General features: G+C 37.6%; 2 protein-coding genes across 2 annotated transcripts; both read left to right on the top strand.

Moving 5' to 3' along the window:
• The first annotated feature begins 5,400 nt into the window (after positions 1-5,400).
• On the top strand, positions 5,401-6,497 carry LOC149680661 (uncharacterized). The gene is made up of 4 exons (XM_089834615.1): positions 5,401-5,476; positions 5,520-5,660; positions 5,721-5,865; positions 5,924-6,497. The coding sequence occupies exons 1-4, from the start codon at positions 5,401-5,403 to the stop codon at positions 6,495-6,497; spliced, it is 936 nt and encodes a 311-aa protein (XP_089690741.1).
• A 114-nt stretch (positions 6,498-6,611) lies between these two features.
• Positions 6,612-13,302, top strand: LOC149680660 (uncharacterized). Its single transcript, XM_089834613.1, has 6 exons — positions 6,612-7,233; positions 7,339-7,979; positions 9,383-10,363; positions 10,615-10,737; positions 13,029-13,035; positions 13,115-13,302. The coding sequence occupies exons 1-6, from the start codon at positions 6,612-6,614 to the stop codon at positions 13,300-13,302; spliced, it is 2,562 nt and encodes an 853-aa protein (XP_089690739.1).
• The last annotated feature ends 1,098 nt before the right edge of the window (positions 13,303-14,400 follow it).

The following is a 14,400-nucleotide window of genomic DNA, read 5'->3' as shown; positions in this document are numbered from 1 at the left end:
TCACCCAATAATAATAATTCAATACTTTGGTTGTCTTTATTACTTGAAATATTTGTTAAATCAGTTCGTTTCGTTAACCACTCAAGAACAGATTTTGTTCTTTGACATTTTGTACAATGTTATTGGTTAAATTATGTCGGCTGCTAATTTTTAATGGTGGCAAAGGGTTGATCTCTGGGTTGACCGTTGACGTACAAAAGGTAATTTTTAAGTAGACGACACGGTCACGTGAACAACCGGAACTAGTTTCTCCAAATTCAGAGCCGGTCCCTATTTACAAAGATTCTGCTTCTCTTGGTATATTCTCTTTGCTTAAATTGAGAGAAGTATCAAAATTGGACGATTTTTGCCATAGAACATTTGTGAATAGCCGCTAGTGAGATTTTGAGAAAAGCAAGTAAAATCTACTCTATCCGCATTGTGGATCGGGCCTATTTAGGAAAGGGGGGTTGTTCATTGTCTTGGCAGTGGGGGATCTATTATAGGCGTAACTCTCTCGAGAGTAACAAAAATATTTTTCACTCGGGCCCTAGCACTTGTCGAGAGCGGTGGAAACTTATGCCTTTTTTGTTTATGAGCCACGGGGATCACCTAATTACAGCTGAATAATATAAGATTTTAAAATCTATTTATTTTTACTGGTATTATTAACATTTATATTATTTATACTTATTTTTGGCCTACATTCTGAGGGGGCTCAGCCCCCCAGGTTCAAAAATCGAGGGGGCTTGAGCCCACCCTGCCCCCGGCTTCCGACGCCCCTGCTATCACATAAAGAAAGGGAGAGTTTAAACAAATAAACCCCATTCAGAATAGGATCAAAATGATTTTGAATTACAAATGTCATTGAATAAATAGTGGTTTAACCTTAAGTGATAATTTATGTGATATTGAAAAGTTCCCAATTTTTTAATTTAGGTTGCCAATATAAATAATAAAGTTAACTGTTTTGTCTCTTCAACAGTTACTTTTCTTGTCCTATGCAATATTCACGGATTTCACATCAAATTGGAGGATCAGTAGTAAAAATATTAAGGGAAGGTTCACTGATTCTTAGGACCAGTTCATTCTTCTAGGCTCACTTATTAATAGCCTGTTACAGGACATCGGAAGAGATTCAATTTTTCCGAAAATAAATAATATAGTATCATTCGTTAGTGACGGAAAGTTATTAGAAAACGACGAAAAACTTATTGGAAAAGTCAACTCTGACGACATTGCATCGTTATTTATAGAAAAGAACTTGGTTAGCTTCGAAAGCAGGAGCAATTGTATTTTGATACAAAGCCCATACAGTGGGAAAATTGAAATTGTTGACGTAAGAGATGATTTGGTATATTTCTCTTGCAGGACGGTCCCGATTGCTTTCACGTCAAAGCAGTCATTCTTTTACAAAACAAATTACCCGAAGAGAGCTCGCAATTAGAAAATAAAAAAATAGTTCATTACAATTTAATTGAACTACGAAATAAAAAAAGACGGGGTAATAAATGCAATGCAACCTCTAATACACGCAATTTGAAGGTTTCAAGGAATAAAGATAAATTCAATATTCCGTCTACACCAGTAGTGCAGGCAAGTTACACAAAAGCTCATGAAATACATCGTTTTCCTAGAGTAAAAAGCAATAAATCTTAGGCTTCACACGATTCTAGAAAGGCTAGTATACACATATTAAACACAATCAAGAAAAATATTTCCTTTGAAAGTGAAAGCTTCAAGCGATCCCTTGATTACAATTTTTTTCACTGTGATGAAACATGAGAGAAACACTTCATGAATGGCCCTGAGCGCTATGACACCCTCTTACCAGGCCAATATATAGATGGAAATTTACTAAACAAAGCAATAATTTATCTTCTTAGATATTTTAAGAAAGAAGAACATTTTGTTATTGTCACAACATCTGTGTACCAAAAACTATTTATTGAAGATTTAGAAGACGAAAGTACCAGAATGTTTTCTCCCGTAACATCAGTGCTACAGCACATAGGAGCTCAAAATGGAACCTGTAATCCAAAACGTATTATAATGGTTTTAATACCACGAACCGTGGGTAGAAGTGACCATTGGATGCATTGAATAGCAAAAAGAGATCAATTATACATTTACGATTCTTTACAAACGAAAACTGCAAAAATCACAACAACAGAACATTATAATAAGTTGAAAAAAATGGCCATTGGTCACTTGAAGCAATACACATTCAAGTGGATTACTAGTCCCATTCCTCTACCACAACAAAACGACAATATTTGCCACCAGGGAAAACTTTAACTAGAATTAAGGTAAATTAATGACTATTAAAATAATATAAATTATATAAATTATATTTATTTAATTATTTATGAAAAAACTCTTATTTCGGAGAGGTTTCATTTGGTTTCCCAACTTGTTATAGGTGGTTTTTACAAAAAAAACCATTTAAGGAAATATCAATATTTTGAATTTTTTTTACTTTATAATTTAAATACTAAATAAATCTCAAATTTTAGGTTTCTACGTCTTCTAGAAGTAGCTTAGAATTTTCATGATCGGCCGCTGAGTGAAATAAAAAAAATTTGACTTAAGGTATTTCGTAAACTATATTAGGTACAAACTTATAATTTGGTTATAGAGGTAGGCCTATTACGAACTATACGAAGATACTTGGGCTTAAAAGTGCCTAAATTGCTACTAGAAAAGAGTGGTTGGAGTGCTATTGGCTAATTTAGCCACTCAGATATCTTCTGTGCACCCAGATATTTTCTTTCCCAATGAGTTGGTGAATTTTTCAAGGGGCTCGACCAATAACCTTTCCCGGGGCCCGAAAAGTCTCTCGATGTCCCTGCTTGCGACTGTGACATTTATGCCATTATGTACTTAAAACATATATCTTCCAGTGTTCGAACCTGGGACATACCGCGCGAAAGTCGGACGTGATAAACACTACACCATAGATACTTGGTTATTCTAAGTTTTCGAAGAGATCTAGCTTAATATTATGTCTAATCACGATGGTAAAAACATGTATCTTCCAGTGTTCGAACCGGGACATTCCGCGTGAGAATCGGCCGTGATAACAAGTACACTATAGAAACTTGGTTAATGTGAGTTTTCGAAGAGATCTACCTTATTATTATGTCCAATCACGATGGTCAAAACATGTATCAACTACGGCTGGAACCTGGGACCTTTCGCGTGTAAAGCGGATGTGATAACCACTACACCATGGAATCTTGGTTAATGTGAGTTTTCCAAGAGATCTAGCTTATTATTATGTATGGTCAAAACATGTATCTTCCAGTGTTCGAACCTGGGACATTCCGCGTGAAAATCTGACGTAATAACTAATACAGAGTTTTCCAAGCGATCTAGCTTATTATTATTTCCAATCACGATGGTCAAAACGTGTATGTACCAGGGCTTGAACCAGGCACCTTCCGCGTGCAGAAACTTGGTTAATCTGATTTTTCGAAGAGATCTACTTTATTTTTATGTCCAAGCACAATGGTGAAATGAAGTATCTACCACGGCTCGAACCTGGCACCTTCCGCGTGTAAAGATTTTATGGAGATTTTGACATAAGCCCCACCGATCCATCGCATAACACCCTGCCTTCGTGTTAAGAAACTTCTCGTGGCACGCTCCATGCTGAATGAAATTTAGCGCGCGACTTGATAAAAGTTGCGCGAGATGTAGAACGTGCAACGGAAATTTTGTTAACAGGAAGGCAGAGCGTTATGTGATTGGTCGAAGATGTTTTCCTTTTCAAAATATCCATAAAATCTAAACCTAATTTGAATTTTAAAATCATAAGGAGGTATACCTGAATGTTTCACTATGCAGACTGGGTTTATAATCAGTAGAAGAATCGATAAAACAATGCTGTAAATAATTAATTGCACCGATAAATTATTTCTTCAGTTTTTTACTTTCCAATCGAGCTGCGTTTGTTTCCCATCATGATTAGCAAACTTGCCTTAAGACATGGATGCGATTATTGGGCACAAGCTCCGATGAACTTAATAATAGGAATGGGAGATAAACATCAATTGCTATAGAAACTAGTAAATTGATAAGCTTAAACACTTTATTGTGAATATTTTGACTACAAGACTAGGTTTTCTATTAAGTGTTTTATTTAATGAACCAAATTTTATCCATTTAATTGCCCACATGTTTTGGAACCTTTTCAATAAACCCTGGCAGGTTAAAATAACATGGGGGATCTAAAATATTGCTGGCAGTTGATGTTGGTTTTCAATTACAGTTTCCTTTCCTATGCTTGTTTGAGACTTTATTTGAAATTTTTGTGCTTGTTTGAGATTTATTCTTGGTTGAAGTTTTGTTATAATTTGGATTTCCCACATAATTCCTCTATACATAATCTGATATTTCACACCATTCTACATGCATTCTTCATCGTACCAATGTCTAATTCTTATACCTTTGAGAATATCTTTCTTCCTTAAACTCATTGGTTTGTCCACGTCTATGTGAGTTTGATTGTGACTTCTTTCACTTCTAGACCTAAAATTAAAAAAATGTTAAGAGAAAACTTTCTTTTTAATATTTGCTCTTGGTATATGCCTTGATTTTGGCTCTATCCTTCCTGCATATCATCTAACATCTCTAAAATTCACCTAACCCAGCAACACAAGTGAGAGAATGGTATCCATGCTCATCAGATATAATCCACGGTTGTGTTGGTGTCTCATTAAGATTTTGAGAATGCTTAACCTAAGACGAATTTACGTGTATTTTAATCATGGTGTATGGCTTTTGTAGCTCCCCAAAAAACTTACTTAACCCAAGAAGACGAAGTGGTTGTTGATATGTTTTACTAACAGCTGACGAACAAAATCAGATGTGAAGAATTCATGCGACTCATGGCTTTTATATGCCCTTAACTCTTCTAGAGTGTAGGAACTTTTCATGTTGATCAGATATGTGAAAATATCTGGATATGAAATATCTGACCCAAACCCAAGTTCTACACTTATTGATTACCTTGATTTTTCCACTAAAGCGTATGGCAACATCTTTATTTGTTTGAGATAACTCTTTAAAATACTCACTAACGTTTGTAGCCAATAGAAATAAGAAAATAATCTCAAATTAATGAGAGACTAGACCGAACTATAACATGTTTCTATGGCATTCTGTCGTCTGCTAAAATCTGCTTGTCCTCCAAACCCAACCGCCAGTTGAGGACGCTACTTCGTTGCCTTAGCAAAGAAGGCGGGGCTTGGGTTAAGCGTCATTGCTCTATACCGAAAGGATTAGGCTATTACTTGATAGCGGAAGTCATGGGACCTTTATACTAGAAACTTTATCGAGAAGACTTCAACTACCAGTTGTCGCAGAAATTGAATTAGAGCTACATGTAGGAAAGTTAAACTTACAGTTAAAAGCTTGATGGACCCGAATCAATGGGTAAAAGTGATAACTCTTGAATCTCCAGCTATCAACACAGCGCTCTTCACTGTACCAGGTGAGGATATACGAAGAACCCTGGAGAACAAAACTCTCAAAAGAAGATAACGGCATTTCTCTTTTAACCGGATCCGACAACTACTGGAGAGTTATAACAGGAAGAATAGAAAAACTTAACGAAGATGGTCTCACGGCCTTGGAAAGTATTGTCGGACCTTTAGAGCTTTCTAACCAAGCAGAAGGTCAGGCAATGCATTCGGTCAGCGCGCTTAATCCGATTCATGCGTAGGTTGGGGAATCAGAAGAAATTTCAAGAGAATTGTGCAAGTTTTTCGACTTGGAATCACTTGGAATCAAAGACTCGGCAATTAAAATAAAACACTCGGAGGAAAAGGCCAAAACATCGTTTGAAAGTACCGTAAAGTTTGAAGATGGCCGCTACACACTGTCAGGCGTCCATGGAATAAGATTCCGGAAGATTTATTACTGAATTACTACTCTTAAGTCTCTCCCGACGACATCAAGACGATGGGTACCTTCTAGAAGAGTACAGAAGAATAAAAGAAGACTATTTAAAGGAGGGCATAATCGAACCTATGGAAGGGGAGATAGAAGAAACGGAAGGACCGGTTTATTATTTACCACACCAGCTGGTAGTAAACAGAGAACGCAGTACAGCCAAGGTCCGAATAGTCTGTGACGCTTCGTCACACGACAAAGGAAAGTCGTCATTAAATGACTGCATACACACGGGACCTCACTTGAATCCAGACATTTTCGAAACGCTAGTAAAATTTAGATCGCACTCTGTAGTAATTACGGCTGACGTTGAGAAGGCCTTCCTTCAAATAAGGCTCCACCCAGAAGACAGAAACGCAGTACGGTTTTTATGGTTCCAAGAACCCATAAATTTTGAAGATACACCGAAAGTTATAACCTTCAGATTCACGCTTGTTCTTTTTTGGAGCATCCGCAAGCCCTTTTCTCTTGGCGGCGACGATAAGACATCACGCAAACAAATACAGAGAGCGATACCCGACAACGGTACAAAAGATAGAAAACGAAACGTACGTGGATGACGTAACCACTGACGACAAAAATGAAGAAAAGGCTTTTAAATTCGCCCAAGAAGCGAAGCGAATATGAATTTGAGAAAATTCGAAACAAATTCTGATCATTTACGAGAGATCCTAATGAAAGGTGGATTCAATGTATGTCCCTCGGAAGAAAATTCTACGAAGAAAGTATTAGGATTATCATGGGACCCTAAACTGGACGAATTCTTTTACGACGTGGAAGAAATGATGACAGCAGTCTCGATCTTGGACGACAGTAAACGCAGCGTTATAAAAACTTCGGCCAGACTTTTCGATCCATTGGGTCTGGTAGCCCCTTTTGTCATCAGGATTAAAATATTATACCAACGAATTTGGCAAACCGGGGTCAAGTGGGACGAGCCTTTACCGCAAGAACTATCAAAGGAATGGCGAGATTGGTGTTCAGAACTGAAATTTCTGAGCGAAATAAAGATTCCAAGGTTTTATCGCTCACAATGCCAAGAAGAAATTTCACACACCCAACTACATAGTTTTTCTGATGCAAGTGAACGAGCCTATGGAGCGGCTCTCTACGTTAGATACGTTACTGTCACAGGAAAGATCGTCGTATCCCTAACCACATCCAAGACGAGAGTGGCCCCAGTAAAGAAGGTTACCGTCCCAAGGCTTGAGCTTTTAGGAGCACTCCTAGGCGCGCCCTTAGCCACACGCGTTAAAGCTCATTTTCCCGTCCAAGAGGCTGACATTTATTATTGGAGTGATTCTATAATCGCCATCCACTGGATTAAAGGGTCACCTGAACATAGGAAACCTTTCGTTTCCAATGGAGTATCGTAAATTCAAACATTGTCCTACCCTATAGCCTGGAGTCACTGTCCAGGGAAGAAAAACCCGGCAGATTATTTAAGCCGAGGTCAAGGAGTTGAAAAGCTTAAGGATAATGAAGCATGGTGGCAAGGTCCAACATGGCTTCGACAATCAAAAGAATATTGGATTAAAAGCGAAGAGGAACCAAAATTGGTAACGGTTAAAGAAGAACGTAGAATAATACGAACAAGTACTGCTCAAAACGCGGTTGGAATCGAAGAAAAGTTAGAGCCAATAATAAACATCGATGATATTGAAGAGATATGGAGGCTACTTCGCGTGACAGCTTGGGTAAAACGTTTTACCTTAAGAGCCTTGAAGACTACGTACAAGGGTTCGCACTTGAAAGCGGAAGAATTAAATGAAGCACTTGTCTATTGGGTAAAATTAGCACAAAAAGATTATTTCCGTGAAGAATGGGTCTCGCTTAGAAATAAAGAAGAACTTAGAACTAAATCGACAATCTTCATTTTGAAACCTTTTCTTGACCCCGACGGTGTCATAAGAATTGGAGGCCGACTTCAAGAGTCGGATTTTACGTACGAGACCAAACACCCTATACTTCTTCCAACCGACCATCGAATCACAAAAATGCTTATCATGTCAGCGCATCGCGAAGAGATGCACTCAGGAACGGTGTCCTCCCATTGGATCGAATCCCATTCGACCGAATTCCCAATTGACCGATTTTATCTGAAATATGATTTTAAATCCCGCCGTTTGTGCGGTTTCTGTCTATTGGGATTTTTTATTAGGAATATTATTATTACTTATAAGGCTATATAAGTTAATTTAGTGATAGGAACCTTCGTCTCACCGTGGCGCAGTGGAAGAGTATCGGATTACCGTGCGATTGTCCTTGGATCGATTCCCCGAAAGAAAAAGTAAACTACGTAATAATAATTTCATGCAATTGATTATTAATTTCATTTGAACTTAATTGCAGTTACGTTAGACAGTGTGGGAAACTATAAATTAAAAAAAATACTATTGCAATAATGGCCTTTGAGTATTTGAAACATTTTAAGTAAATTTTATTAAAATTACGCTAAATTTTAGAGGGTTAAGGTTAGGTTAGGTTAGGTAAGGTTAGGTTTGGTAAGGTTGGGTTAGGTTAGGTTAGATTAGGTTAGGTTAGGTTTGCTTAGGTTAGGTTTGGTTTGGTTAGTTTAGGTTTGGTTAGGTTTGGTTAGGTTAGGTTAGGTTAGGTTTGGTTAGGTTTGGTTAGGTTTGGTTAGGTTTGGTTAGGTTTGGTTAGGTTAGGTTAGGTTTAGTTAGGTTAAGTTCGGTTAGGTTAGGTTAGGTTAGGTTAGGTTAGGTTAGGTTTGGTTTGGTTTGGTTTGGTTTGGTTAAGTAAGGTTAGGTTAGGTTAGGTTTGGTTAAGTAAGGTTAGTTTAGGTTTGGTTAGGTTAGGTTAGGTTTTGTTAGGTTAGGTTAGGTTAGTTTAGGTTTGGTTAGGTTTGGTTTGGTTTGGTTAGGTTAGGATTGGAAGTGGTAGGATAACCGATTTTCCATAATATTTCTATTTTCGTTGAGGTCCTTGCATAATAAAAGCGGGCCTTTTCCAACAAATTATTTTTATAAAGATTCTGGAGCAATTAACGCTGCATTTATTAAGTTCCTTGAACAATAAATATATGCCAATTCCAAAATATTAATTGTTTTACGGGTCATTTCAGGTTGTCTTTGATTCGGCTCGGTTACAATAGAGGCATCCTTTTAAACTTGGGATTTGACCATCAGAGTATCATTATTTATATAGGAAAGTGTATTGATAGACGCAAGCTTAAGGACAATGGTATTTTCTTTAAACCAAAAGAGGGTTTTTAATTCGGTTTTAAAATTTGTCGTTAAAAATACATCTTTTAATAGCAATGAAAATTTTAAGATAATAAACCCGCACATTTTGGCTATATTCGGTCCAACGGGATTCGGTTCAATGAGATATTCGGTCTAATGGGATTCGGCCCAATGGGCCAGCAGCCTCAGGAACCGCAACAACTTTGACTCAAATACGAGAGGGGTTTTGGATTCCAAAGGCCCGACAAGTTACAAAAAAGGTTTTAAACGAATGTCTCACTTGTAAAAAATGGAGAGTGAAGCCAGCGGAGATACCCTGGGCACCCCTCCATAAAGACAGGATAACGGAAGCTGCTCCATTTGTGGTAACTGGAGTTGACTTTGCAGGCCCTATTTATATAAAACCAGCCAATGGCGAGAAGGACAAATCCTACATTGCCCTATTTACGTGTGGCACTACTAGAGCCGTGCATTTAGAACTCGTTTCAAGTTTGTCCGCGGAATGTTTCCATTTGGCATTACGGCGATTCATCTCTAGAAGAGGTCTGATTAGTACCATATATTCAGACAATGCCAAGACATTTCAAAAGGCGGACAGAGAGCTAGTTGCGGTCTGGAAGAAACTAGACGAAAAGAAGATAGGTGAATTTCTTGGTTCCAGAGGGATCCACTGGAAATTCATAATAGAACGCGCAACGTGGTACGGTGGTTTTTACGAAAGAGTCGTCAAAACTATTAAAAGCTTTTTGCGCAAGACTTTGGGCAATGCTTTTCTTAATTTCGAAGAAATGGCCACGGTCCTATCAGAAGCGGAAGCTACTATTACCAGTAGACCGCTGACTTATCTCAATAACGAATCGACGGATCCAGCACCTCTAATACCTGGACATTTTTTGATTGGCCGTCGAATCACGGCTAGTCCATATCCCAGAACTTTTAAAGATTCTAGCGCGAATGAACTTAGAAAACGTTGGACCTATCAACAAACGGTATTAAATCGATTATGGAACCGCTGGAGGCACGAGTATTTATTGGAACTAAAGAGCGCTCACCAAATAACGCGGGTAAAAACGGGTCGTGAATTAAAATCGGGTGACGTAGTCATAATCACGGACGAAAAGGTCCCCAGACAACTTTGGAGAATCGCTAGAGTCGAAGAAACGCATATCGGTCGCGATGGACACATTAGATCGTGCTCCATTAAGCTACCATCGGAAACAGTGATAAGACGCGCAGTGAAATTATTGTGTTTATTGGAGGTTAACGAATAACATGTTTAATGTTAAAATTAATGTCATTTTATAATTTCTGTTTGGAAATTTGAGTTTGTGTAATTTCATTTCAATCCTATCATAAATGTTTAATTTCTTTTGAATTTTGATGAGCATGCTCAAGGCCCGGGAGTGTAACGAATTGTGAAGTAGTTGTGGTTTTCTTCATCTTGTTTTGGAATTTTTTTGGGACTTTTAAGAGAGAGCCGGTCAACTTAGTGACGCATGGGTTTTTACAAGGAGGGCTCGACATCGTAGGAGATAAAGAAAGTTTTGAGAAAATAGGCGCCAAAAAAGGACAGTTCAATAGAGGTTTCCACAAGGTAGGGGTCGAGGATTCACGAGAGGAAATTTTGTAACTCGCGTTATATTTCAAGTTAATTTTGTCTTTTTTATTAAATAAATTTGCGTTTCATTAACCATAGTTTCTTTTTCTTAATAAACTTCAAGACTCCACTGGTTCTCAAACTAATTGAGTATAGGGATGTGATGTTCTTGCCTAAATTTAGTGAGATTTCAGCAAGCCTATGTTAAAGTCCCATTGAAATAGTATGGGTGAGGGTTCTATATCAAAACTGGTGGGCTTTATTTAAAAACCGCATTGACAGACTATTATTATGTTTAAAGATAAGATAACGAGATTCGAAAGAAGAAAAAAATCGTTTTAAATGTTATTCTACCACACCTTTAAATTGAATCTAGTATTTGACAACGTTTTCAACTAAATTATATTGATAGAAATATTTCAAGTTTAGAAAATCAGGACTTGCAATACGGAATTTTATACATATCGGTGGTACGATGAAGTTGATTCAAACTCAACTGATATATTTTATCTTTTCCGTATTCCAATTATCGTAGGTGGTGTAATAGATCAAGACTATCGTGTAAATGTTTGTGTTATTATTTTAAATTTCGGTAAAAGAGAACTCGAAATCAATATAGGTCGCCCAATTGATTTGTGAGAAAATTGCGTATCTCAATCAGTAGTAAGAAAGTATTGGTTCTGGCCCACTGGCGTCAGACAGTGCCAGCATCGTGCCAGATGGCACCAGTAAATATGGCGTCAATGAATCAGACATGGGACCAGTAAATATGGCGTCAATGAATCAAACACGGCGTCACATTTTTCCCCCAATATTATTGTGACGTCAGTGAAACGTACATGACGCGCCACAGTCTTCCTATGACGTCAGCGAATCAGGCGCCCCCTCTTAATGGGAACATCTTAAACTGTAATGATTAATACAAATAATTGAATTGACTAAATGTGTTTCTAATTTTTTGGTTGGCTTATCTTTAATCTTATAACACCCCTAAAATATTAATTTTATTAATTTTTAATATTAAAAACATAAAATTTCTCTTATCATAATGTATTACCACCGTTTGCTGTAAGAGGCGCAGATTTACGCAATACATAGTTATTTGCATTTCTTTTCTGCAAATTATCTTTGTTTTTCAAATAATATTCCTTATTCTTAACTCGCTTAGCTTTCTTTTTTGCAAAGCTTTACTGTTAACTAACAGTACCAATTTATTTTGGGCTCTTTCTTTTTGCATTGCTAAGCATTTATTTTTTCTCTTTATTTTCTCCCGACAGAACATTATGAAAATTTACGAATCGCACAAGAAAGCAAATCTTTTGCAACCTCTGCAGAGTTCTAGTCAGTACAAGCAGTACCGTATTTGACACAGATTGCAATAGGTCACAAGGAAACCTTAATCCCACACTGGAACCTACAATTTGGATACACAAAGAGATCCAATTAATGGGAACACAAAGAAATCCAATTAATGGGAGCACAGAGAACCCAATTAATGGGAGCACAAAGAACCCAATTAATGAGAGCACAGAGAACCCACTTGCCAAACACAAAGAATTGGCTGAATAAAAGGTACGCAGGGAACCTTTTAGGCGTACAGAAAGAACCCAGTGTCAAAAAAAAACTTCTGACAGAATTGCAAATTGTAAAAGGAAAAAAAAATACAATATAAATTAATGAAGATTATATAATTACAAGAGAAAGTGAAACCTGTTAAGACTAAGAGTAAAAAAAACAATTTCACAATCTGAAATGAGAACAGAAGTTATTGTACAATAGGAACATAAAAAAAACCAAAAATACTTAGTTTATAGATCATGTAAAACCTTAAAAATTAAGATTCGTGGCAATTAATATTCTTTTACAAGTCTGCGGAATTGTAAGAGAACGGAACGAAGTGTAAATTGGAACAATTCCCGCCGAAATAGAAGCCAAGGCTGTCAAGTGCCGAGGGAATAAGCTACGTGAATTTAGTGCCCTCTGGAGTAGTAGCATGGGGCAATTATAACTGGAAACGTTGCTGTAAAATCAGTCTCCAATCCCGTTTTATTTCTCTATGCTGCTTCTCCTAGCCCAGGGATTCCAGAGAATTTTTTTGGCGGGAAAGTAGTATTACTAAAGCCCCTGCCAAAGCTAATTTCTTTATTTAAAGCAAGCCGTATATCAACCTCGTAAGTATGTTTTAAACACAATTTTTAATAGTTAAAATTATTAATTAACAGGTTTTGAAGCTAAGTCATAAAATTTTAAGTTATAATGTTTAAATTTATTGTCAAACTTTAAACTAGATAGAAAGTAATTGATTGTAAACTATTCAATGAAATTTCTTGTTTGTCGGTTTGGGTTTAGTAATGGAAGGCAAAAATATAATTAGTCAACGCCTACTTTTACGGCGGCCGCGGCGGACTAGGCGGCGCAGGTCGCGGACGGGCGGCGGTCGTCGACGGGGCGGCGGTCGTCGACGGGGCGGAGGTCGTGGACGGGGCGGAGGACGAGGCGGCGGTCGCGGACGGTGGCAATGGATCCGGACCTGCTATAAGTGTAAGAAGGCCGGCCACATAATGCGGGACTCTCCGCAAAATCGAGGTACTAAATATTTTCGATTGCTTTTCCTGGAGCTACCTAAAAACTTCTAAGCACTTTGTTAAAGTTCTCATTTAGGGAAACTAGTTTTAAATTTAATAAAATGTTATAGAGAGCTTTCAGTTGGAGCTGTGTCTCGTGACATAATTTACGCTGCCATATTGGTGGGTTTAAAGCAGGAATGAAGCCGAGACCACTCAATATGGCTACCAGAACAGCGGTAAGACTTGGGAGGGTGTGACGTATTACTATCCCATCTGGAAGCTGCCTACTGAAAATAAAAAAGACAGTGAAGTTCCCTACTATCCCTAGGTAGCCCTAATGCAAGCAATCTTAGTTAGAGCCTGTTATCGCCATGGCTTTCATAGCGTAATTTTGTTCTAATATTGGCAATGGGGTAGAAAGATATTCTATAGTATAAAAGTATCTAGAGAAAAGGGGATATTAGACTGAAATTGTAGGACAGAGAATCTCTGCATGTAAGACCAAAATGAAATATAAAAAAGTATATCGCACACAAATCAGCCAAAGGTGTTAAAGGCTCAAGCATATATAGTTGACTTATATACGGTTACATGGTAGACGACGCGTTGGCGGTCAATGATACCACCACGAACCCAACCACCACCACGAACCCAACCATCACCACCACCAACCCAACTACCACCACCACCAACTCAACCACCACCACCACCAACTCAACCACCAATATGGAAACCTCATTCTAAGTATTAAGCCACATTTAAAAAAGTTAACACTTTTATTAAATTGGGGCACAGGAAAAGAAGTTACTATCGGTTTTTTTTCATTAATCTCTTAAAAGCCTTAAAGTGTTAGAGTCACCAAAAATCGCTATTTTTAAAACTAAAAGGTTTTATTCCCATCTGAAAGATCAAATCTTTCTGATTCAGAATATCTATTTATATAATGCATTATAATTTTTCAAATATTATTAAAACCCCGGCTTTCAGAACCTACTGGCAGAATTTTTTCAAACTATTTTGACAGTTAAATTTCGCGGTACTCCATATACCCCGGTGACGTCACGATTTGAGCGCGCGTGAGCACGCGGCACGC

Source organism: Phalangium opilio, unplaced genomic scaffold, assembly GCF_054372755.1.
Source record: "Phalangium opilio isolate 3A_F unplaced genomic scaffold, DU_Popi_V2 ptg000039l_2, whole genome shotgun sequence".
NCBI classification, from domain to species: Eukaryota; Metazoa; Arthropoda; class Arachnida; order Opiliones; family Phalangiidae; genus Phalangium; species Phalangium opilio.
Note: the sequence above shows the minus strand (reverse complement) of the source record. Positions and strands in the feature narration are given on the sequence as shown.

Bases quoted from the DNA above. Each gene is read 5' to 3' on its own strand.
- LOC149680660 (XM_089834613.1), top strand. From the start codon at position 6,612: ATGAAAGGTGGATTCAATGTATGTCCCTCGGAAGAAAATTCTACGAAG. The intron at 7,234-7,338 runs GTGATTCTATAA...CCTACCCTATAG, and splicing joins GGCTGACATTTATTATTGGA to CCTGGAGTCACTGTCCAGGG. The intron at 7,980-9,382 runs GTGTCCTCCCAT...TGGATTCCAAAG, and splicing joins AAGAGATGCACTCAGGAACG to GCCCGACAAGTTACAAAAAA.
- LOC149680661 (XM_089834615.1), top strand. From the start codon at position 5,401: ATGGACCCGAATCAATGGGTAAAAGTGATAACTCTTGAATCTCCAGCT. The intron at 5,477-5,519 runs GTGAGGATATAC...AACTCTCAAAAG, and splicing joins AGCGCTCTTCACTGTACCAG to AAGATAACGGCATTTCTCTT. The intron at 5,866-5,923 runs GTCAGGCGTCCA...ACTACTCTTAAG, and splicing joins GAAGATGGCCGCTACACACT to TCTCTCCCGACGACATCAAG.